The 22,883-nt window shown below is 41.5% G+C and overlaps 1 protein-coding gene across 3 annotated transcripts; it reads left to right on the forward strand.

Annotated features, from left to right (window-relative positions):
* Positions 1-585: 585 nt before the first annotated feature.
* LOC118564785 (aminopeptidase O-like) lies at positions 586-20,745 on the forward strand. 3 transcript variants are annotated; one of them, XM_036143869.1, is made up of 7 exons: positions 586-689; positions 4,851-5,566; positions 5,855-6,024; positions 8,043-8,262; positions 11,777-11,990; positions 12,370-12,494; positions 20,313-20,745. In XM_036143869.1, exons 2-7 carry the CDS (start codon positions 4,887-4,889, stop codon positions 20,374-20,376), a joined length of 1,473 nt encoding a protein of 490 aa, XP_035999762.1. In that variant the 5' UTR covers positions 586-689; positions 4,851-4,886; the 3' UTR covers positions 20,377-20,745. The 3 variants fall into 3 exon arrangements, with proteins under 3 accessions (XP_035999762.1, XP_035999763.1, XP_035999764.1); XM_036143870.1 differs by having other exon boundaries at positions 11,780-11,990; XM_036143871.1 differs by having other exon boundaries at positions 20,449-20,744.
* The last annotated feature ends 2,138 nt before the right edge of the window (positions 20,746-22,883 follow it).

Raw genomic sequence — 22,883 nt, forward strand, 5'->3', positions numbered from 1 at the left:
AAGACATAAAATAACACTGAAATTATTTGATTTGATTTTGACACATTGTCACCTAATAAAGTTTGTACTTTATTATGGTGCATGGAAATCATTTTATTTATTTATTCATTACATTGTGGCACTTTGAAGGGAGAATCATATCAAACTAAAAGAAAAGAAAAATTAAAAGTAGAAATGTGTACAAAAACAACATAAAAAAAGTTTTTGTAATTAGGGCGCTCCATAGAATCATCTTGAAAAAAATGTCCTTATCAACGGATTTTAGAATAATTTCTACAAACTGCAAAAGTAGTGTGAAAGCTGCCAGAGGCTCTCTCATGATAAGAAAAAAAATCTATAAACTAGCTTCTTATTAATCTGTCACTGATTTAAGCTTTTTATATAAATTAAGGGCTAGTTCAATTTACAAAATAAAAATGAGTTTCCTTGGTGAACTGCAAACAAATAAGAAAATTAAGACACGTTTTCTTATGAAACGTCTTTTAGTTTAAATAGACAGTTTAAATATACAGTTTTGTATATTTTACTATGAAAAAAGCATGGTAGGAACTACACGGCGAGATTGGTGCCGCGGAACTACAAACTGCCGCTGTCGCGTCGAGGTGACGACATCACTGCTGGACTTGGACATAGACCGCTCGGTGGTGGAAGTCTTTCACCAAAAAAAGGAGTATTTTTGATTCCCAGCGGTATGTTAGCACATGTTTGTAAATTACTCGCTCTTTATCTAGAGGGGGAGCGGATAAAGCTCCAGTGGCTTCCCATGGCTCTGGTTCGGTGCAGTTATAGACGATAAAGAACCGGTTTGTGATGTAAAGTTAGCTTTTTTCCCCCCCCTCACCTGGGAACTTCACTGTCCGGTGTCTCTGCATAGCGTGAGAAACGTAGTCCAAGCACCGCCGGGCGAACACATTACTTCCTGTTTTAGTCCGTCTACTGACGCCGTTCTTCTGAAACCTTCCCTGTGGTTTTGTTGAGAATCTGGTTGCAGTGTTGATCGGCATCACAACTTTGGCTGTCTATAGGAGAATAATTGCTGAACCGATCGAGTCTTGACAGATTTTGGCTTTATGGCACCTCATGTAACCTGAAATATAGACCGCTGCTTCAAGAAGTTGTCACACGTACTATCGGCTTGCAAAAAGCATTAATACTTACTGAACGTTTTGTCGTTTCGTCGGGTTACAGCCACACACTTTTAATGCATTTCGGTGGCTTTTAATGCGTTTTGTGCGAAAGACCAAGCCAAAGTGGGGGTTAAATTAGAACGTGAGAAAGGCGGTTTGCCCTGTGTATTCAGTCTCAAGTGGCGAGTGTTTTTATTGTAGAATGAGCAGATTCATTGCTCTTTGTGCTCACAACATGCCTTGTACCCTCTTGTGTCCATTATCTTCACAGAAGAGCCACATGTCTTTGTTGTTTAAAAGGCTCCAGAATCAATTCTAGCTCCTCCTCGTTTGGATCCACGGTGTCATCAAACATCTTTGCCATTTCTTGCACAGCCTCCTCATATTGTGTGCCAGTCATGTTTAAAACCTCAGGCATCTCCACCCCGGCTGCAAACAATCGTTTATCAGACGGGACCCATTCCGCTGCTTTTTTGCAGTGATGCACTGGTCTGCAGGAAAAAAAAGAAATGTCAGCTTTTTTTGTCAGAGCATGAAAGGTCATCTCACACAACATGGAATGGAGATGATGGCGATCAAGCCGCCCTCTTCTTCAGTGGCCTCCAGCCTCCTGCACAAACTGGAGCAGCAGTTTGCTGACTCTCTACCTGCTTCTCTTCAGCCTAAACAATTATTTAAACACAAGCAAACTTCACAAAGTCACTCCTCAAACTGTTCTGAAGAGGCGGCAGTCATGGCAAGTGTCTTGTCATATCTGGCCTTCTCAATACAGTTTTGCTGCACACAGGGCAATGATCGTCTCCCTAATCTCTGCAGTTCAACCCACATCTGCACATAATTTTATCTAGAATAAAATCATGCAAAAAAACAAACAACCAAACAAAAAAAACAACATCTTAGTTAGGGACCAATGACAAAAAATAAGTAAGAACACACTATAAACACTGTTTATACTCTCTTTCTGGGTGCGAGTGCACACACACAAACACACCATATCAGTAAGATTCTAAAGTGTTCAACTTTTCACTTAGCTTTTCATTTTCTGCTATTGGTTTGGCTTACCTAACTCACATAAATTTTGACTTTTAGAGCGGAGAATCTGATTCTAAACCTTTTTTCTTTTTCGAAAGTGACTGTCTAAAACTGTACATCATAAACATCCTTTCAGAACAGCAAGACACACAGAAAAGTGAGGCATCGGGTGTTCTTCACTGCAACTTACGTTCCCTTAATTTTACTTTTCCCCTTTCACGAGCCAAACCACAACCTGCCAGAAGTTAGTAGGATTGACTCATACTTGTGAGTACAAACACATAGACAAATACATTATACTTACCTTTAAATAAAACAACTTTGTGGGTTTGAATTTTAGGCACGGAGGGCAGTGAAAGTGGTCACAGCATGACGTGCAGTGTTCAACTTTGGCCGTAGTGCCGCGGGTTATGATTGAAATATGCATCTGTAAGACACAAATAATGTAAAAATTAACAGAAAATTATGCAAAATTATATGATAGAACTCAGTTTTCTTGGTCTTTAAGTAGAGAAAAGGCCCATTTGAGCAAGCACTGTCCATACGATAACACTAAAAACTACCCAAAAGTACAAAACCTGATTCTTTAAAATTAATGTAACACGGCAACATATAGTGTGCGACGTTATGTTCTAGTTAATAAATACTGTTTCTGTTTCTTCGTATGATTAAAAGTTGTTGGCACTTGACTTTTAATCACCTCGTGGTCTCCACACAAATATGTGCTATACGAAGGCTTCGACTAAACCTCCGGTCCTGACAGTGCAGGTCTGCAGCCAGCCACAGTTCATATTTTTTGCCAGTCATCTCAGAAAGTGAAATTCATCTGTTATATAGAATCATTACGCATGGATTGATGTATCCCAAGCCTTTGTTTCTTGTAATTTAGATGATTGTGGCTTACAGGTAACTGAAACCCAAAATTCAGTGTCTCAGAAAATTAAAATACTGTGAAAATGTTCATTATTGGAAAACTCCTGGTGTCACAGCCTGATCAGCTAAACAACTCAAAGCACCTGCAAAGGTTTCCTGAGCCTTTAGATGGTCTCTCAGTCTGGGTCAATAGGCTACATAATGATGGGGACAGATGTCCAGACGACAGTCATCGACACCCTTTTCTAGGAGGGGAAGCCACAAACGGTCCCTGCTGAAGAAGCTGGTTGCTCGCAGAGTTCTGCATCCTAACATATTAACAGAAAATTGAGTGGAAGGAAGAAGTGTGGTAGGAAAAGATGCACCAGCAACAGGGAGAAGCGCAGCCTTGAGAGGATGGTCAAGCAAAATCCATTTCGAATTTGGGGAAGCTAATACGTACAGATGGATCCTACACATGGGCTACAAGCGTCTTACCTGGACTGTTGCTCAATAGTCCAAAGTCCTATTTTCAGATGAAAGTAAATTCTGCATTTCATTTGGAAATCGAGCAGAATCTAGAGCAAACATGGAGAGGCGCAGAATCCAATTGCTTCGAGTCCAGTGTGACGTTTCCACAGTCAATGATGGATTGGAGTCCCCTGTCATCTGCAGGTGTTTTCTGAAGTCAGTCAATGCAGCCGTCCACCAGGAAATTCTGGAGGACTCCTCATACAAGCTGTATTGAGATGCGGGGTTTATTTTCCAGCAGGACTTGTCGCCTGCCAACACTGCCAAAGGTACCAAAAGCTGGTTTAATGACAATGTTGTTACTGTTCTTGATTGGCCAGCAAACCCCCCTGACCTGAACCCCATAGAAAGTCTTTGGCTGTTGTCAAGAGGAAGATGAGAAACACCAGACCCAACAAGAGCGATGACCTGAAGGCAGCTACCAAAGGATTCTGGGCTTCATTACACCTACGCAGTGCCACAGGCTGATCGGCTCTATGCCACGATGCATTGGTGCAGTAATTCATGAAAGAGGAGGCCCAACTGAGTATTGAGTGCATAGAAATGGACATAATTTCCAGGAGCCTGACATTTGTGCTTAAAGCATCCTTTTTTCATTGGTCTACTGTAATATTCAAATTTTCTGAGACACTGAATTTAGAGATTTCTTTAACTGTGAGCCACAAAGAATAAAAGCTTGAAATATTTTACTCTATGTGTAATGAACCTCTATAAAATAACTGTTTCACTTTCTGAAATGACTGGCAAGAATACTGAACTTTTACGCAATATAATTTTTTTTTTTTAGATGTACCTGTATTAGATGCATCTCTTTAACACACCTGGACAAAAGAGCTGCATTCCCTCATTGACATGTCATTCAGCTTCACAGAGGCATGGTAATGAACCATTCATTTGATCCGGGTGTGTTGGAACAGGGAAGCATCCAAACGTTGCAGGATTTGGGCACTCCTGGCCTAGCCTTATTCAGATTTTCACTAGTGCATCAAAGGAAACGCTGTTTTCTGATGTGTTTACGGATGAAAAAAAAGCAGTTTTTAAGTTTGTACATTTAATCACCTTATAGATAATTCTTTTCTTTTTTGTATTTGCATTGCAGACCGCTGGTCAGGTCTGATCAGAGAGAAAAAAAAGAGCTGATTGGTGCATTACTTGCTAATGACGACAGACTTGGGTGTTTCTAACTGCAGAGGTTCCCCTGACCACAGCATTTGGAGGCAGTTTTCAAAGTTGTAGAGAAATAATTGTGACAGTTGTGACATTAACAAAACCTAAAAATATCCACTGTGTTCTTCTGTTCTGATTTAGCCGTCACCTTCTCCGCCTCGACTTCGTTTTTCTGACATGGAGACAGACGGGGACCTTAACCCAGACACGGATGACCTCCCACTGCGGGCCAACACCAGCCACATACTTGTCAGACATTATGCGTTGGACCTGAGCGTCCATTTCGACAAGAAGATCATCAGCGGCAGCGTAGTTCTGTTCCTTGAGCCTCGCTCTGCCGGGGGGCCTAAAACCGAGGACGATGTCGGATCAGAAGCTGGACACTGTGCCAGGCAGCGACCGGACAATGACGGCACGGCGTTTGAAAGTCCCGCTGAGGGTTCGCGTTCATCGGGGAGCGCTGATGCAGAGGATTTCACCTTAGTGCTGGACTGCTGTGACCTGGACGTGTCCAGGGTGGAAGAGGTGGACGTCGATTCGGTGTCGGCGCTGTTGGGCTTCCCCCCGAAGGTTGCGTCTGAGGACACGTCGGCGAGCTCACGAGCTGCTTTTATTCAGCACCTTCTCTCCATGCCCTCCGCCCGCTGGAGGGAGAAGCACCGGCTGTTTTCGCTGTGCGGCCGCGGGCCCGGTGCCCGGAATGCCGGCTCGCTTGGTTTTCAAACAGACCGCTGGAGTTTGCAGGTGAGAAAGGCGGGCGTCAAGTCTCCGCAGAGCTTCCCCCGAATTATTAGGATCCACTACGCGACAAGGCCGCTGGGAGGGTCTGTGAGGTGGACCAAGGACCAAGACAACAGGTTTGGACTTGATACTGAGAATGTAAAAAGTGGCATTATGCCTCACGTGGGCTTTGCCTTTCTGCAAATCCCTTTCTAATATACACACCCATGTTTAAAGATTAATTAACTCACAAGGAAAAAAAAAAAGCCCTCCGGGCAGTTCGTCCTCTGTTCTCTGAGTGAGGGGAGGCTTTTCTTGCATGTGTGTGTTTACGTGTGCTTTTTTTTTTTTTTTTTTTTTTTTTTTTTTTTACTTCTGCGCTGAGAGAAGGGTTGTTTACAGTTTACCTTTGTTTACCCTTCCAGGGAGTGTGTTTACACCGCCGGTTCTCCCATCAACAACCGAGCCCTCTTCCCCTGCCAGGAGCCGCCGGTTGCCATGTCAACGTGGCAGGCGAGGGTACGGGCCCCCAGCGACTGCGTGGTGTTGATGAGCGGGGACGACCAGGCTGCTCCAGCTGAGAACGGGGACACACGTACGCTTTGACCCCCGCGTAGAAGTCAAGTTGATTTTAGTAATCTGAAATTTTGCCTAATATGCAGAAGTAATGTAGACGAAATAGGATACCCCCTTGCAGCCCCTTGCCAACGTATCCGTAACCTTTGAGCATGTCTGGTTTTTAAACAATTACAACTGCGAGCCTCGGCGTCCCATTTAAAGTTTGCCGTGATCCATGTGGGGAAAAGGATTTTTCGTCTGATGAGGCCAAAAAGGCACTTATTCGCCAAAATGGTGTGTGGTGGAAAACTAGCCCTAAGCACGCCGTCTCCACCTTGAAACCTAGCGGCGCCAACATTGTGCTTTAGGGATGCTTTTTTTTTTTTTTTTTTTTCTCCAGCAGGAACCTGGTGAGGGTCAACAGGAGGATTTAAACTGAATATAGCGCCATGCTGGAAGAAAACCTGTTAGAGGCTGGAACGACTTGAGACTGGGGCAGATGTTGGCCTTTTAGCAGGACACCCCAGAGACTTAGACAACTTTATTTGTGATTTTGTGTGCACAGAGTGCGTACAGAACAAAATTTCGGTGCACACAGCTTGAAAACTGCAGTAAAATTAAATTACAGTATAAAGTGCCGCAGTGATTTAAAAGTAAAACAATTTAAATGTAGACAATGCAGGAGAAAGTCACACAGTGTACAGGTGAGTGTTTTTAAAAACCATTCGTATGTACAGAGCCGACTTGCTTAACTCTGAATGTAAAAAAGCTAGTATTGACGTGCCGCACATTATGGCTGTCCGTTACATGAAATCGTGTCGATATGTGTTGTTTTTTTTTTTAGCTGTAGTGTGATGAAATGTGAAAAAGTTCACTGGGGTAGGAATACTTTTGCAAGGTGCTTTAAACTTGTATGCTTCTGGAACATGTGGGATAGTGTTAACTGACTAGTTTCACACATCTAAGACATAAATTTAGGTATTTTTTCATGTTTAGTTGTGAATTGGCAACTCTTAAAGATTGCCTGTGGACCAATTTAGTTTCTTTAAAACAATAATGGCATGGAATTAAGTGTCACTAATGAACTGAAAGGTTTTTGCCTGTTTAGTCACATTTTAATAGCATTCTCTAGGAAAACAGTTAAGTCACTTGAAAGTCAAATTTTGGTTCTACATCGAGTTTAGACCTCTGAATATTTTGTTTGACAGTCTCCAGCCGTTCATAGTGGCATTGTAATAACAGCGGTCTCTCCCAGGCGAGGGTGGGAGACCTGTGTGGGTCAAATTATTAAAGGAAGAAACCATTGTCTTCATTTCTGCAACAGTGATGGGACAAAGTTCTTAAACTGTAGATTTTAATATGAGTTAGATTCATGTAAAAAAAAAAACAGAACGATATAACTCACAACCCATGTAGGGGACCTCTAATTCACTTTTTGTGTGAGTGTAAACATTGAGTTGGAAGGTGCGATCGACTACAGCTTATTCAAAATAGGCAGACCTCAGGAGGTGAAGTCTCATTATCTGGGAATGACTGTGCAAAAAAACTTAGTTATCATGTTATATATAGCCTATAGACCTATTCTAACCTATTAAAAAGGAACCATAGTAGGTCCCCTTTTAAAGTTTTCAATAAGTCCTTAATCAATAGATTTTTAATTTCTTTATTTAATAACATTGGGATATAACTTTTTTACTATCTGAAAATGTAACCTGGGACATACAACTTCATGAAAGAAATACTGTTTTAATTATAATTTTTCATCTTTATCTTTGATGTTTTACCCACCATTACTAACTACACTTCTGCTCCCTTTACTCTAAATCCATATCATTTAGTAATTTGAACGATGGCAAACAGGAAGCAAAACGTGAAATTATTATGAAACTTACAAATGCTTAAGTACATATATATATATATATATATATATATATATATATATATATATATATATATATAAATAAACAGGTAAAATAAACCAATCTTCATGTGCTTTTACCTCAGTTAAAGTAAAATTTTTAACTTTGGACATTTTTGTTCTTTGCTTCTCTTTAGATTTCCTTATCTGGAACTATTACGTCACGATGCCCATGCCTGCGTCCACTTTCACCTTGGCCGTGGGACACTGGCGGCAGGTCCCCGCAGAAACTCCTTCGGCTCCTGGGAAAGAGGCCGAAGGCGGGGTGGACTGCAGCGGCCCCACGGCCGAGCTTGTGTCAGGACTTAGAAACTCCACTGGCGAAGTAGTAAGGGGCTCTCCACATCAGACTGGCAGGTATTTTAATGGCTTTCCTGTGTTCTTTTCTCGTCGTAGGACCTCCTCCTCTCCAGACTGCTATTAACCCGCGTCTGGCCCGTCAACGTTTCTCGTTGAAACTTTCCTCTCACCAGACCCAACGGTGAATCAGTTGAGGTCAGGGTGATGGATGGTGTTCAGCACATAATTGGCTTTTTATGAGAAATAGGTTGAAGCTAGCGCTGCAGTTCGTTGCATTTGCTGGCTAGGGGAAATTATCTTTGGAGAGGAAAAAAAAAACTAAAGCCATCATAATTTTTTTTTTTTTTTTTTATAGCAGCGCGGGAAATAAAGTGTAGGCTGGAGCATTAGACAGGCCCGGTTGCCGTTGGGCAGGGCAGGGCAGGACGGGGTTGGGCCGGTGTTTCCCTCTCCGCTGGCTGGCTGGCAGCTTGGCAGGTCTGCCAGTAGTTTCCAGTAATCCTCCCCCTCCACTCATGGCTTTTCCTCCAGTAAAAAAATGCAGCCATAGCACTGTGGCTCTCCAGCTACGGTACAAGGGACGTCTTTATGCTCACTGAATGGCTGGAAAGAAACTTGGCTGTTGCCTGGTACCTATGGAAAGTTTGTGAGGACGGGGACAGAGTATGTGCTGGATATTGGATTGGGGTGAATGAGATTGCATGTCAGCACTTAAATATTTTGACATATTTGTGGTTTGGCTTCGTAACATACTGTATAATTTACAGGGCCTTGCAGAAGTGTTCAAACCCCTGAAAGTCTTTCCATATTTTGTCAAGTTACACACACAAAGTTAAATACTTTTTATTTTCTCTAATAGACCGACGCAAAGCAGTGCTTAAGGGAAAATGATAAATGTTCTACTATTAAAAATCTGAAGAGTGGCCTTCGTTTATATTCTGTCTCCATTTACTCTGATATTGCTAAATATAACCCATTACAATCAATTGGCTCCAGAAGCCAGTGTGTAAGTAACTGTGTGTAATTTGATATCAGTGTAAATTGTTCTATGAAGGCATCAGAGGTTCGTCATGAACACAAAATGAACACCACCCACATGGTGAAGCATTGTGGGGGTGCTGAATCTTCGAGCAGTCTGTCATACACAAATTGAAAGAGCATGGCACAGCTGTAGCCCCTACCATCACAGGGCCGCCCAGCGAAACTGGCATGACCTGCAAGGAGAGCGGTTATCGCAGAACCAGCCGGGGGGTCCTTTCTAACTCTGGAGGGGCTACAGAGATCCACAGACGACAAGACTACTGTTAGTTGTTTGGTGGTCCTCAAATCTGGCCTCTATGAAAGGGTGGCACGAAGAAAGCCAAATATTGAAACTGAAAAAAAGGCAAGAAGTTCTGTTTACAGTTTGGCACAAGCCGCAGCAAACATGTAGAAGAAGAAGAAGGGGCTCTGGTCGGATGGATTAAACTTCTTGTGCTTCAGGCTGGCAAAAATAACACCGCACTTGATCCCGAACACACCACCCCCACAGTGAAACATGGTGGCAGAGGCATTATGCTGTGGGGATGCGTGTCTTGAACAAGGACAGAGACGCTGGCTAGAGTTCATGAGAAGATGGATGGAGCTTCATACAGGTCATAAATGAAAGAAAACCTTTTACCCCGGTGTTCCAATGAATGTGGAAGCGTTGGGGAACGACGTGGGCTCTGCCAGGCGTCCTTTCCACCGGAAGCCATTCAGAGTGGAGCGCCGGTGCGAAGTTAGACTTGGATCACGCGAGAATTGTATCATTGCACGATAAGTAGTGTACTTGTAGATTTTTAAATAGAACAATAAACCAGTGAAGTGGGTATTTGGCCAGTACTACCTATGTCTCGCGTGCCTGCTCTATATCTAATGTTTTTATAAAAGGGATGCGTGGTGTCTTATAAAATGGTGTGATTTTCCACCGCTGGTGCCTCGGTTCTGAAGCCGCAGGTAAGGATGTGTTGACGTTTCAATTTTCAATTCAATTCAATTAAATTTTAGTTATATAGCGCCAAATCATGAAACATGTCATCTCAAGGCACTTTACAAAATCAAGTTCAATCATATTATACAGATTGGGTCAGATTATACAGATTGGTCAGAAATGTCCTATATAAGGAAACCAGTTGATTGCATCAAAGTCCCGACTAGCAGCATTCACTCCTGGAGAAGCGTAGAGCCACAGGGAGAGTCGTCTGCATTGTACATGGCTTTGCTGCAATCCCTCATACTGAGCAAGCATGAAGCGACAGTGGGAAGAAAAACTCCCCATTAACGGGAAGGAAAAACCTCCAGCAGAACCAGGCTCAGTATGAACGGCCATCTGCCTCGACCGACTGGGGTTACAGAAGACAGAGCAGAGACACAACAAGAGAAACAAAAAAGCACAGAAGCACACATTGATCTAGTAATCTGTTCTACATTCACAGTAAGTTTACTTTATTTGTAAACTTGACCGGATTCACTTTTCTTTTTATCAACTGACTTCCTGCCTGAACGATCCGCTCTGCTCTGGATTGACGTGGAGTCGGTGCAGCGAGCGTCAAAAATAGAACATCATGTTAGAGAAGCGGCGAGCGGCGCCTCTTCTGGGATGCTTCAGAAATGCGTGCGGCGCGCTGGGTGGAACCGCCCTGACTGACTAGAGTTGCAGCGATGAGCTGCGAAGGCAGTGGAACGCCGGGGTTAGAGGCTGTGAAAGAAATAAGGCTGGAGCAGCGACACAATACACCGGGCTGGAACGGTTTAGATTATTGCATCGTCATATGTTAGACTGGCCCAGTCAAAGCATTGGGAAGTACCCCAAAAAGGTGGTTCTGCAAAGTAACAAGTCAGGGGAGATGGAATACACATTTATGATTTTTATTTCTAAAACATTCTGAATACCAAGAACCCTTTGTCTTTGAATGCTGTGGTTTGTGACCCCATTTAAAAGACTTGAAGGGGTATGTGCATGTTTCCTTGATTATTTTAAAACATATCTGTTTTTTTTTTTACTAATGCCAAAAAGTGCCCAAAAGATTTTACTTTCACAAGCGGAGCCTTACCGCATTCGTCATATTGCTCCGCTTGATTTATACGCGCAAGAAGCTTTATCAATGCTGGGAATATTTCATCTTATATGGACACTGAAACAAGAAGGTAGAAGAGAAGAGGAAAAAAAGGGGAGGAAAGGTGAAAGAAAACGAGGAGCAAAAAAGGGAGAGAATGATACATCCTGTGTGCTTCTTCACCTGCAAAGAGAGATGTAAAAAGAACAGCACAACCAGCAATTAAAGTATTACAGATACAATCAACCAATGCCTTGATACCATCACTGAAGAATATACGTATAAAGTGACAGCTGAAGATGATAATAGGGGTTTTCTGTACCTGAATCCAAGCACCTGTAGGTGTTTGTGAGAGTGCGCTTGTGTAACACATAAACTTCACATTGTGGAGTTTTGTGGCTACTTAAAGATCTGTGTATACTCAAAATAAGAAACTATAAGTGAAGGGATTTAATGTCACGCTAAACTTTTGCCCCTGTTTGCGTCTACCTCAGCAGAGACGAGGCCTCCGGCTCCGACGCTGCATTCTGTCATTCCTCCCTCGGGGACCAGGAGCTCTCTTTAACTGATTATTCAGGCATGGTGGATGACGGCATCTCCTGTTCCCATGGCGACTACCCCTGTCGGTTTGCTGAGCGGTCGGCTTGGTCCCAGCGGGTGGTTCCGCACCGTGTATTTAGCCCCGTCTGCCTGCTCCAGAAGGCCCAGGTGGGGTTCTGACAACTAGGCACTGAGACTTAAGCTAATTAGACTTTTAAAGATTAGAGACGTTTAGTGTTGGTTAATGTTCTTGTCAAAATACCATTTGTTTTTAACGTGCGTCCCATCAGCAGAAGACTTGCTCATTTAAAGCGTTCATTTGGAACGTTTTATTCTAGGCATGTGCGCAAATCAGCAGAGCTGACTTGACATAATGTTTGTAAGAAGCTTAAGTAAAATCAGCTGGGAAAAGAGCAAAACACTGTTTCATATCTTCTACATTATGTGTACAAAATTAAGATTGATGAAGAAAGGATTTGAATGCGTTTGTTGTTACTATGGTTAGCATAATTTGTGTTTTTTTTTTTTTTTTTTGTTTTTTTTGTAGATGGGAGTCCTCAAGCTGCTGCCTCAGTGTTTGGCTGCAGCCCATGCTGTATTAGGGGTGCATCCTTTTCCCCGCCTTGACGTCCTTATCGTCCCAGCAGGGTTCTCCAGTCTGGGCATGGCCAGGTATTCCTCACCTATCTTTGATTAGAAAAATGTCTGAAATATAATGAGTATACTGGTATATTTGAACCTAATTGTATAGAAAGGGTTTCTACACATCAGTATATTCAAGTTATCGGCACAATCCTGCAAACGACAAAGAGAGCTCAACCAGACTTTATTCCTTGTCTCTTCGTCCATCTTTTGTTCCTTTTTTTTAACCCTTTCTTCCTTCTTTGTGCATTTCTTTTATTCCTTTCTGCTTGCGTCATGCGTTTCTTTCTTTATTAATTTCTTGAGACTAACATGGGACTAGAGTTTTAGTTATGCTTGTTGTCGTGTAATGAACATAATCTCAAGTCCAATATTCATTCTCCTTTTTGGTCTTCCTGAGGGGAATATCTGACTCAGTGCTACAGAACGTTTACCAGCTATTAACAAAATGGTTTGCTAATTTGTGTCCTTCCCAGCTTCTGTTCTTCTTACCTTGTCATTCTTTCATGTTTCCTTCCTGCCATGTCCTCCTTTCTTTCATCCATCCTCTCTTCTTTCTTGTGTCATTTCTTTCTTCCTTCTGTCCTTCCTTATTGGCTTTCTTCCCTTGTATCTTTCTTTACTTTGTTCCTTCCTTATTTCCTTTCTAGCTTTTAGTTTTTGCATATTCTATTATCAAAACCTGTCGGCTGCAGAATAATCTGCCATCAATTAATTGTGAGCTTTAGTATTTTATACTGTATTCTTCAATCATTATAAAACATTGAAAACTCTGCAAAGCGGAGTCTGAAAAAGTATGAACCTTTTACATGAAGGATGTAGGCTACAGGAAATCTCTTTAGAACCAGTATATAACTATACAACAGTATGTGCATGCTTAGCTAATCTCTTTATTCAGAAAGCTTGTCTGAAGTTTACATACTTTTTCCATAAATTTTGATATCTTGTCAAATTTGGGCTTTTGCTAAGTTATTTTTAACTGTTCTTTAACTGATCAAACGAACAAATTGAAATCAAGTCTATAATTTCTGTCTAAAGGCGTGGTCTAAAATTCAGCCCAAGTTACATCAAAACATACTCATGGCTAAAAAAAAAAAAGCAGTCAAATATTGGCAGTGGTGTTTAAGCCTGTGTACATTATTTTGGCTCTGTGCCTCTGAGAGAAAATATGTTCCAAATTCTAACTGGTGCTTTTTTTTATATTCAGAAAGGTCCCCCCCTGGACTTTTGCCAGTCCAGCCAGAAATAAGAAGACTTAAATGAAATCAGAAAAAGCCCAGAGTAATTTTTGACATCCATCTCTTCCAACCTCCAGTGTATCTGCACATTAAATTACAGCTTCTGAAGCCATGGGGAAAGATTTTGATTGCTAAAAGTGTCTAAAACATTTTGAATTGTATTGAACAGCCTTTTGCATATTTTTTAAATAGTTATGCAGAAAGAAGAAGAGGCAGAGCTCGCGGACATAAAACGTATCACAAAGCCAAACCATTAAGCCTGCTGATTATGGCCACTGTGTTCCTTTATGACTGTGCAAGAACTGATTATATTATTATAAGAAATCACGATTTTACTAAAGACTTTTAACTAAATAGTTGCTTAATAAGTTGTTTTTTGTGTTGTTAATTGTAGGAGCCATGAAGGTGTTTTATTATTATTATTATTATTATTATTATTATTATTATTATTATTATTATTATTATTATTATTATTATTATTATTATTATATTCAATCTGATTTATGTAATGTTAAGTAATATAATTTGATGGTTTATATTTGGGTTACTTGGGTTATTATATTTCATTACTTTTGTTTAATTTCTTGTCACAGTAAGTGGGGGCGGTAACATTGAACTAATTTTACGACAGGTGCACAGGCACGGGGGAAAGTAGCCTAATTGGAGAGAGGGTGAGTTACGGGGAAGCCGTATCTTTTGTTGACCGCTGTTACGCTGCCTACACTGTGATTTTCTTTTTACTTTGCGCACGTTATTATTATTGGATTACTGGATTAAGTTGGACAACCTTTTTCAATAAACTCGTCAAGACGCATCTGGATTGCAGCGGATTTTGTTTGGTACAGCGCGTCATACAATCATACACTCATACCTCAGCCTCTCAGCGACTGCTTGGCTTTTTGGATGCAAGTCGCTACATTAATGCTTTGGAACAGCAGAACTTTATTGCTAAGGCGGTCATATTATGCTTTAAGTTGACTTTCTATGCGCTTAGCAGATACAGACTAGCATGGGACTAGAGTTTTAGTTATGCTTGTTGTTGTGTAATGAACATAATCTCAAGTCCAATATTCATTCTCCTTTTTGGTCTTTGTCGATTCCTGAGGGGAATATCTGACTCATTATTGCTCAGTGCTACAGAATGTTTACCAGCTATTAACAAAATGGTTTGCTAAATAGAGCATGGTGGTTTGTTTACAGGGGGATTTAATGGCTTTTTTTGCTGAAAGCTGCTACCTTCTGCTTTTGCAAACAGCTCTGATAAAAGCGGTATGAGTGAACCTTAACGGCTAAGTCGCTGTGCGAGTTCGTTGAGCTGAAAGATACTGAAAATGCTCTTCATCTGGGATTTGTGGAGGTGGCAATTATCTGGGGATTGAGTGCATTAAGTTAGACCTTTCACAGTGCATATGGTTACTTTGTCTGCTGCTGAATTATTTATATATATATATATATATATATATATATATATATATATATATATATATATATATATAGCTTTGGTTTAGCTAATTATTTTCATTCCCTTCAGTTATTTAAATAGGGTTTTGCAAGCAAACATAATTTTGCAATCCACTGACACTCCTAGTACTTGTTTGTAAAGTTCCCTCTGCTGAATCTTTTTGCTTAAATTCTCCAGAAGCTTATGATTATTTGCACACTTTACATTTCGAATTCTTTCTCACTGTCTTTCACTTTTCTCGGTGGATATTCTCCTCACTAAATATGTTTTTTCGCCTCTCTTCTCTCAGATGCCATTTGCACTTTTTCCCCACAACATAAATTCTTCCAACTTGGTACATCTGACGTACCAACTGTGTTTATTAATAAAACAATAATTAAGTATTTTTTATTTTTTTTAAACGTGCCATTTATCTATATTCGACCCCACTTGTGCAACATGTCTTTTGGGTTATGTATCGACCAGCTTCTTTGAAAAACAACATTCAATTTTCAGGTCTTTCCACAGCTGGTCAACTGAATATAGGTCTGAACATTAACTGAGCCGTTCCAACAGATGAATATGCTTTGAACTGGTTTTGGTTTAGGGATGCTCTCTTGCTTTAGCTGGTTTTCCTCTAGGATTGGTATTTAGCCAATCTTTCATTTCCCCTTCTGAAGAAAAGCACGAACAACATGAGGCTTCCTGAACCAGGATACCAATATACTGTGTAATAGTGTATAGTTTTCTTTAAAGATTATTGTGAGCAAATTTAGCACGGTACTCAATATTTTTAAAGTTACCGTTTTGAACATAAACTAAATGTTTGAAGTTTTTTGCACTAGTACTAAACAAGTATATCCAGAGATCATAATTTTTCATTATTATTATATTGGATGTGTGAAGAGCATAACTAATAGTTGTCCTGTAAACACATTCCCTTACCTGAGCGGTGGATGGCTGTAGCGCCTCCAGTGATGCCATGAGCCTCTTGGCTCCTGCTCTGATTATTGCTCTGCTTCTACAGTTTAGCGGTTTAGGTGGACCACCTTGTCTTGGTAGCTTTGTAGTTGATTTAAACTTGTTTTGGTGGCCTCCTTGGACTTCAAGATGATGTTTGCATGCTTATGTTCTCTTAAGAAAAAACCCTCTGAGGCCTTCACAGAGTAGCTGTATTCATATCGAGATTAAACTACACACAAATAAATATCCACCCCAAACTTCACATTTTTATTAGTGAAAACCTAATCCTAAAAAAATAGATGTAGCAATTTCCAGCTATAATGTGTAAAGGTATCTTTTACCATCTATCACTCTTTTTCTACTCTTCATCATATCTGGAAAAGCTGTTTTTTTTTTGTTTAAGTATAGCATTGATCCTCGCAGTTGTTGTTTCTGCATGCCTTCTTTCAGTTAAAGCTTGAAGTTTCACTTCTTGTTTTTGTCTGCAATGCTTTAAGCCATCAAAACCTGAACAGCAGACTTTGAGGTTTTGTTTAGTTGGAAAGCAGTTTGAAAGCTGGTTAACTGGAGGAAAAGCACAATATGATAAATTGAATGCGCTGCAGAAAATAATCCTCTACTTGTTTCACAGTCAGCCTCTGCTGTTTCTCCTTATTCTATCACTCTTCTTTGGTTTGCTTTGTCTTTTTTTGTTTGTTTGAAAGTCATTACCACCCTCCTCCTGTCCCCTTATCTTTACCTTTCACCAGCTCCGCTATCATATTTTTTTTCCACTTTTCATGAAATTTGTAGATGAGAAGACTTGCTTTTGTATCGTACACCTTCATTATACCCCTCTTTTTAAGACTTCCCCATTTTCCATTCTTCTCTGTTCCCGTTCACTGCTAGATTATATATAATCAATAACTTCTCCATCTAGCCTCCAGCATTAAAACAACAGCGACACTTTCTCGGGAAATAATGTCTTTCTTTTCAAGTTAATTCTCACTGCTTGCATTTGGCCTCCTTGTGACTGCAACTACGAGCTTAATCAAGCTAATATGAAAATTGATGCAAAAGAAATGCCTTTGGTGCCTGGCCCTTTTTATTTTAAACGTTACTGATAAAGGCGTGTAATTAGGGTGACCATTAAACATCCCTGTGTCTGTGGCCTGCAGTGGCAGTCGCTCTCCTATTTTGCCCTCTGTCTCCTACGTCGGCCTCCCTCGAGAAAAAGTGACCCAGACAGGATATGAGCTCATACCGGAATATATGTTCCGCATAAACGCCTGACGTCATGGACAAAAGTGGTCTTTATGTTTTGAAGGCAGAGGGCGAACTTTGGTCGCAGTCTGCGCCTCATTTTTCAACCAAAATACAGTGTTTTCTTTGATCCAAGTAAATCTTTTCCCAGTGTTGCAAAATTTCTACTCTCTGCCATGTTTGCTTTGAACGAACTTCAAGTGCTGACACGGAGACTGCTGCCTGACGGATGTTTTCCTTTCCTTAGGAGGACAGCTCCCAGGCAGTTCTCCTTCTTTTCCTAGCTTGGTAGGCTCCTATGAGCTGCCAGATGACTAAGAGGAGATTTAGGACCTTTATTAGGCTTAATACAGCACCTGCACTGACTCCCCATGAAACTGTGCATGGTTCAGAGTCCAATGTTAGCTCAACTGTATCCTCCCTTTCGACGCTGGTGGCTCTGTTCTGGATGCCAGCGCACTAAACTTCAGGGCTGTGCCACGGGAAGGCTGGGAGGTCAACCGAAATTGAAGGGTAGATTAAGACGAAGATGAGAGAGGGAAATTAAGAGGGCAAAGGCGGGGTTCACAACAGGCCAGCGGATCCCCAGGATGTGGGAGAGGATGTGTGGATTATTCCCAGCAACAAAAGCCATTAGCCCCTGGAAGGACTTCAGAGGCTGGTGCTATTTAATCTAGAGATTGGGAGGTATGTGGGCCCCAATTGTTGGGATGGGGCCAAGCACTTTTTTTGTGTGTGTGTGTGGTGCCCCAGTGGAAACAGCGGGAATGGAGGAGAGGGGGGGGGGACTTTGTGGCCTGGGAGCTGCGGCAAGAAGGCACAAAGCCGCTGCAGTGTGCTACGCGGAGGGAAACAGGGCAAACGAAGGGATAGGAATCACAGCGCCGTGAAGTTTTTTACGCGGAGCTATGCGAGGAAGGGCAGGAAAATGAAGATAAAAAAAAAAAAGTCAAGTAAGGACATGTGCGCGTTCAAGAGTTGTGACACAAGTTCTGTCCACCCACGAGTTGTTTCATTCACACAAAGAGATCTGAACTTGCGCAACTTCAAAAGATTGTGCGGATACATAACCGAGCCTAGGGTGGGACGTAAAAGCACTAATGTGTTACCTCCCGCCATGCCACAGTGGCTCGCAAAAAGTTCACACACCTCGAACTTTTTCATGTTGCGTTACAGTGCAACCACGTTCTTCAAAGTTTTTTATTGGGATTTTTACATGATAGAAGAACATAAAATAGTGCCCTAATTATGGTGTGTGTGTGTTTTTGTTTTTACTACTAAAAATCTGATAAGTGTGTCCCTGACTCAATTCTCTGTAGAACGACCTTTCACTGCAAGAACAGCTCCAAGTCGTTCGGGGGAATGTCTCTACCTGCTTTGCACAACTAGAGACTGACATTTCTTCCCATTCTTTGCAAAATGCATAGCTCAAACTCAGTAAGAATGCAAAAAAGATGATTTGTGAGCTGGTATTTTCATGTCCTGACCCACAGATTCTCCATTGGATTAAAGTACAGACTTCGACTGGCCCATTTAACTCCTAAATGTACTTTTGTCAACACCTTTTCATCGTAGCTCCGGCTGTATCTGTGTCCGCCTGCCTGAATGTGAACCGGTCTTAAGTCTTTTGCTGCTTTTAGTGGGCTGTCTTCCAGGATATGCCTGCATTTTGCTAGTCCGTCTTCACATTAACCCCAAACAACTATCCTGTCCCTGCTCAAGCAACAAATCCCCACAGCATGATGCCGCCACCAACATGTTTGACCATGGGGATGTGTTGTGTTAGTGTTCCTTTCACTTCCTTTCAGCTTCCTTTCAGCAAATGCGTTCTCCCACCACGGGCCTCTTGATTTCTTCTCTGATTCATAGTCTCCTTGCGCCGCCTGTCAGTTTAGGTGAAAAGCAATGGTGACTTCATAATTGTTGTTGTTGTGATTGGTAAAGTAAAGAATATTTCTAATACATACTATTCTATTGTATAATAACAAATAGGAGAAATAGTATTGTGCAGTTTTTAAAATGGCATGCTGAGATTAAAAGAACTGTGCAACTTTGTACGTATTTTTTTAAGACAATTAAAACATTTGCATTTATATTTGTGCATAAAAATCAACAACACACTATTTACAATAAATGCAAAAAAACGGCAAAAAACTAAGAAACAAAAACACCAGCAGTGATGATTGCAAAGTCTTAACGACTGGTGGGAGAAAGGATCTGCGACAACTCTACTTTGTGCACCTAGGAGGCGGCACTTTGTCACTGAAGGAGCTCTCCAGTTTAAAAACAGCCTGCCTCCAGAGCTGGCCTTCTTGTTGAGCGTATCTAACCACTTCCTCTCAGCTGTAGATAGGCTGCTGCTCCTATACAGCCTACAGATCTACTTCAGGTGAACTCTGGTACCTATGAGAGTCCTATATCTCAATGTCCGTTCCCTGGGCGTTCACTGGTGTTGTTGTGCTGGGTTCTGTTCCCTGATTATTATTTTTGTGTTTATTAAAGCTGAAAATAGTTCTCCCTCTTCTGCACTACCTTGCGGTGTTCTATCACGTCCATTGTATGAATACTTCAGTAGGGCATTGTATTGGTAAAAAAGAAGCCAGTGAGAGAAAACCAGAGGGGTGGTTAAACGTTGATTGAGCAGCATGAAGTCAAGGCTTAAAGTAATGTCTGACACACTTCGGGGAATCCCTTGCACATAAATCTGCTACCATCTTGTATAAAAAAGCCCATTGTCCTGGGTGATTGAAGGACACGGGAATAATGTGAAGCAAAAACTCAAATACAATGAGTTGGTTCAGTGTTTGTCATTCTTTGAGCGCCCACATATTTGTGAACATTACCAAGTAGTAATTATATGTTTTTGTCCACACTTGCGGCAATCTTTATCTAACTTTTATGCGCCTTAGCTCATACTTCTTCCTTTTTTTTTTTTTGAACGCGTAATCTTTTAATCGCATCAAGACCACGTCATTTGGGTCCGTCTGGGAGCGACAGGAAGGGCACGGCGTTTCCTTTGGCTCTTTGAAGCTGACGTCCATGTGTCCCAAAAGTGCAGTGCTGGACATGCTGGACTGATCTTAGATCACTCTGTACCCAGATGAAGACGTGTCCAACATCCCGGAGGAGAGTGGCAGTTTCCCCCGACCAGCATTGCAGCCGGCTTCCAAGTGGTGTGGGCGATGTGGGGTTTGTTTTCGCTTCACTGCTGATTGACAGATTCCTGTGGTTGCGTTTGTGCCGTATGAATGTGTGTACTGTTTAAATAATTGTGTAGAGATGTGTATTTTCTTGCAGTGGCCTCATGTCGGAGGAATGCTACACAGACCATTTGTGGTCTGCCATTAACAAACCCATGTCAGTGCTGTTGCAGATGACATGATGAACAGTTACAATTGAAAATGTGTCCGTCAGCAGATCTGATTTATATACTTATTTGCAGATTCCCCAATCAATGCTGTTTTCAAGCTGAATAAAAGGAATGCATTGCAAGACAGTTCAATTTTTCCATCAACATTTCCTATATTTTATCCTTTTTTTTATTTTTTTTGGCCCTCTTATCTCATAGGGAGTGGCAGTCTTAAAAGATGGTGAGGAAAAAAGGACAAGGTTGCTTAACCGCTAGTTCCACATGCAATACAGCACAACTTAGTGGCCATAAATTTGTCAGTGGCGCGGGCAAGAATTACGGCTGGTATATACCTCTTGACCTCTTTAAGTGGCACAAGAGGATTTTCAGGCTGACTTAAGTTGATTGCGTTGTTTGTTTATGAACTAGCAGGAAGTCACATTGACTATTGCTCCTGATTGGGAGGAAGTAGGGAGATGAAAAGTCAGCGGAGTCAGGACCCCAGACGATACGCAACATTTTAAGCTCTTTAGTCTGTCACCTGAGATTTTCAGGACCATAGCAATGTTTTAGCTACTGGAGTCCAGAGTAAACTACATGTGAATCCCTTAGCTACTGTTGAGAATTTCTAATTCTGTAATTTTAGGTTTAACATTAGATTTTGAAAGTAATTTTAATTGACTCAAATGATGTTGTATACTTCCTAGCAGTGGAAGGAGCTTTTTCAAGATATCCTGACTCCAGTCTCCATGATCTGTTTGGCGGTAGCAAAGTCTGAGGAGTCGAGGGAAGGTGAATCCATTACCATGGCAGAGGTCGCTGTAGTTTAAAAAAAGCCCCCTTGCAGCAGGGGTTAATGACATTTTTCATGTGTTGCTGAAGTTTCTTAGACAGTGTGGAGCAGCACTGGTTGCCACATGATTAGATAGGTTAAGGCTTTTATTTTGGATAATAGTGTCTGAAATTAGGGGGGAGTGGTGGCCGAGTGGTTAGAGCAGTACTCTTGCGCTCTGAGAAGGTTGCAAGTACCCGGTTCGACACCCACTGCCTGCACTCTGGGGTCCCTGAGCAAGACCCTTAACCCCTGATTGCTCCCCAGGCGCCGTACAGTGGCAGCCCACTGCTCTCCAAGGGGATGGGTTAAGAAGCAGAAGTGAATTTCTCCACTGTTAGATCAATAAAGTTAAATTAGTTTTGGACGTCTGGGGTCACTTTTATGGATAAAGTGAGGAGCTCTGTTATCTGAGCGTAACTCAGAGTAGAACAATTCCTCCTAATCAAAAGAAGTCAATTCAGAGGGTGCGTCCAGTTTGGTATAGACCTAAGGGTTGACCCAAAACACCATGGAGGCCTTTCTGGTATGAGATGGTCTACTAAGTTTCACCCACCAATCCAGTATGTTTAGGATGCTGCAGTATCCATTTTACTCAACAGCCACACGTATTTCATCTCAACCACAATTTCTGCACGGCAGCTGTAATGTTCCACTAAAAGACAGCTTTAATGAGGTTGAGATGTGCATCAGCATCAATGTTATTTGTAATGCTCAAAGGACTGCATGGCTCACTGGTTAGAGAGATGTCCTTTTTTTTTTTCATGCCTATTTTCTTACTCTGCTCATTTTTATACTGGCATGGCAAGCATGTGTTTATTCTGTTGTTGTTCCCGCAAATCAATTTAGTTATTGACGTTATTGTCAGTGTTCACATGTGGGAAGAGGGAGAGGCGAGAGGGTAGTATTTCTTTCCCACAAGACTACCCAAACCAGTCAGAAACAAGGTGGGTGGGTCATGCATGCTGCTGTTGATGGATGCTACAACTGGACAAATTGGAGGTTTATTTGACAGAGATATACCAGTCAGGATTAAGCCTTAATAAGTATATACACTTTCCAAACAAGACCAAAAAACTCAATCCAAGACAAGTTATATTTGCAAGCGATTTATATGACTGTCTGAGCTCAGGGCAGAGTAGGTCACATGACAGACAGGAGGATAGCTGCAACAGCCAATACAGTCTCTCCGTCAGTATGATTGTCATTGTAAAGGGTTAAAAACACTAATGCACACAGCCTATAATAGTGTTTTGCTAGTTATGCACATTAAAGTATGCTGTGATCTTTTTAAACCTTTCTGATACAAAATTTGAAGACAGTACTGCAACAATTGGTATCTGGAGTTCAGTTT

This window comes from Fundulus heteroclitus, chromosome 12 (genome assembly GCF_011125445.2).
Source record: "Fundulus heteroclitus isolate FHET01 chromosome 12, MU-UCD_Fhet_4.1, whole genome shotgun sequence".
In the NCBI taxonomy this organism is placed as follows: Eukaryota; Metazoa; Chordata; class Actinopteri; order Cyprinodontiformes; family Fundulidae; genus Fundulus; species Fundulus heteroclitus.

Bases quoted from the DNA above. Each gene is read 5' to 3' on its own strand.
- LOC118564785 (XM_036143869.1), top strand. From the start codon at position 4,887: ATGGAGACAGACGGGGACCTTAACCCAGACACGGATGACCTCCCACTG. The intron at 11,991-12,369 runs GTGGGGTTCTGA...TTTTTTTTGTAG, and splicing joins GCCTGCTCCAGAAGGCCCAG to ATGGGAGTCCTCAAGCTGCT. The intron at 12,495-20,312 runs GTATTCCTCACC...AATCGCATCAAG, and splicing joins TCCAGTCTGGGCATGGCCAG to ACCACGTCATTTGGGTCCGT.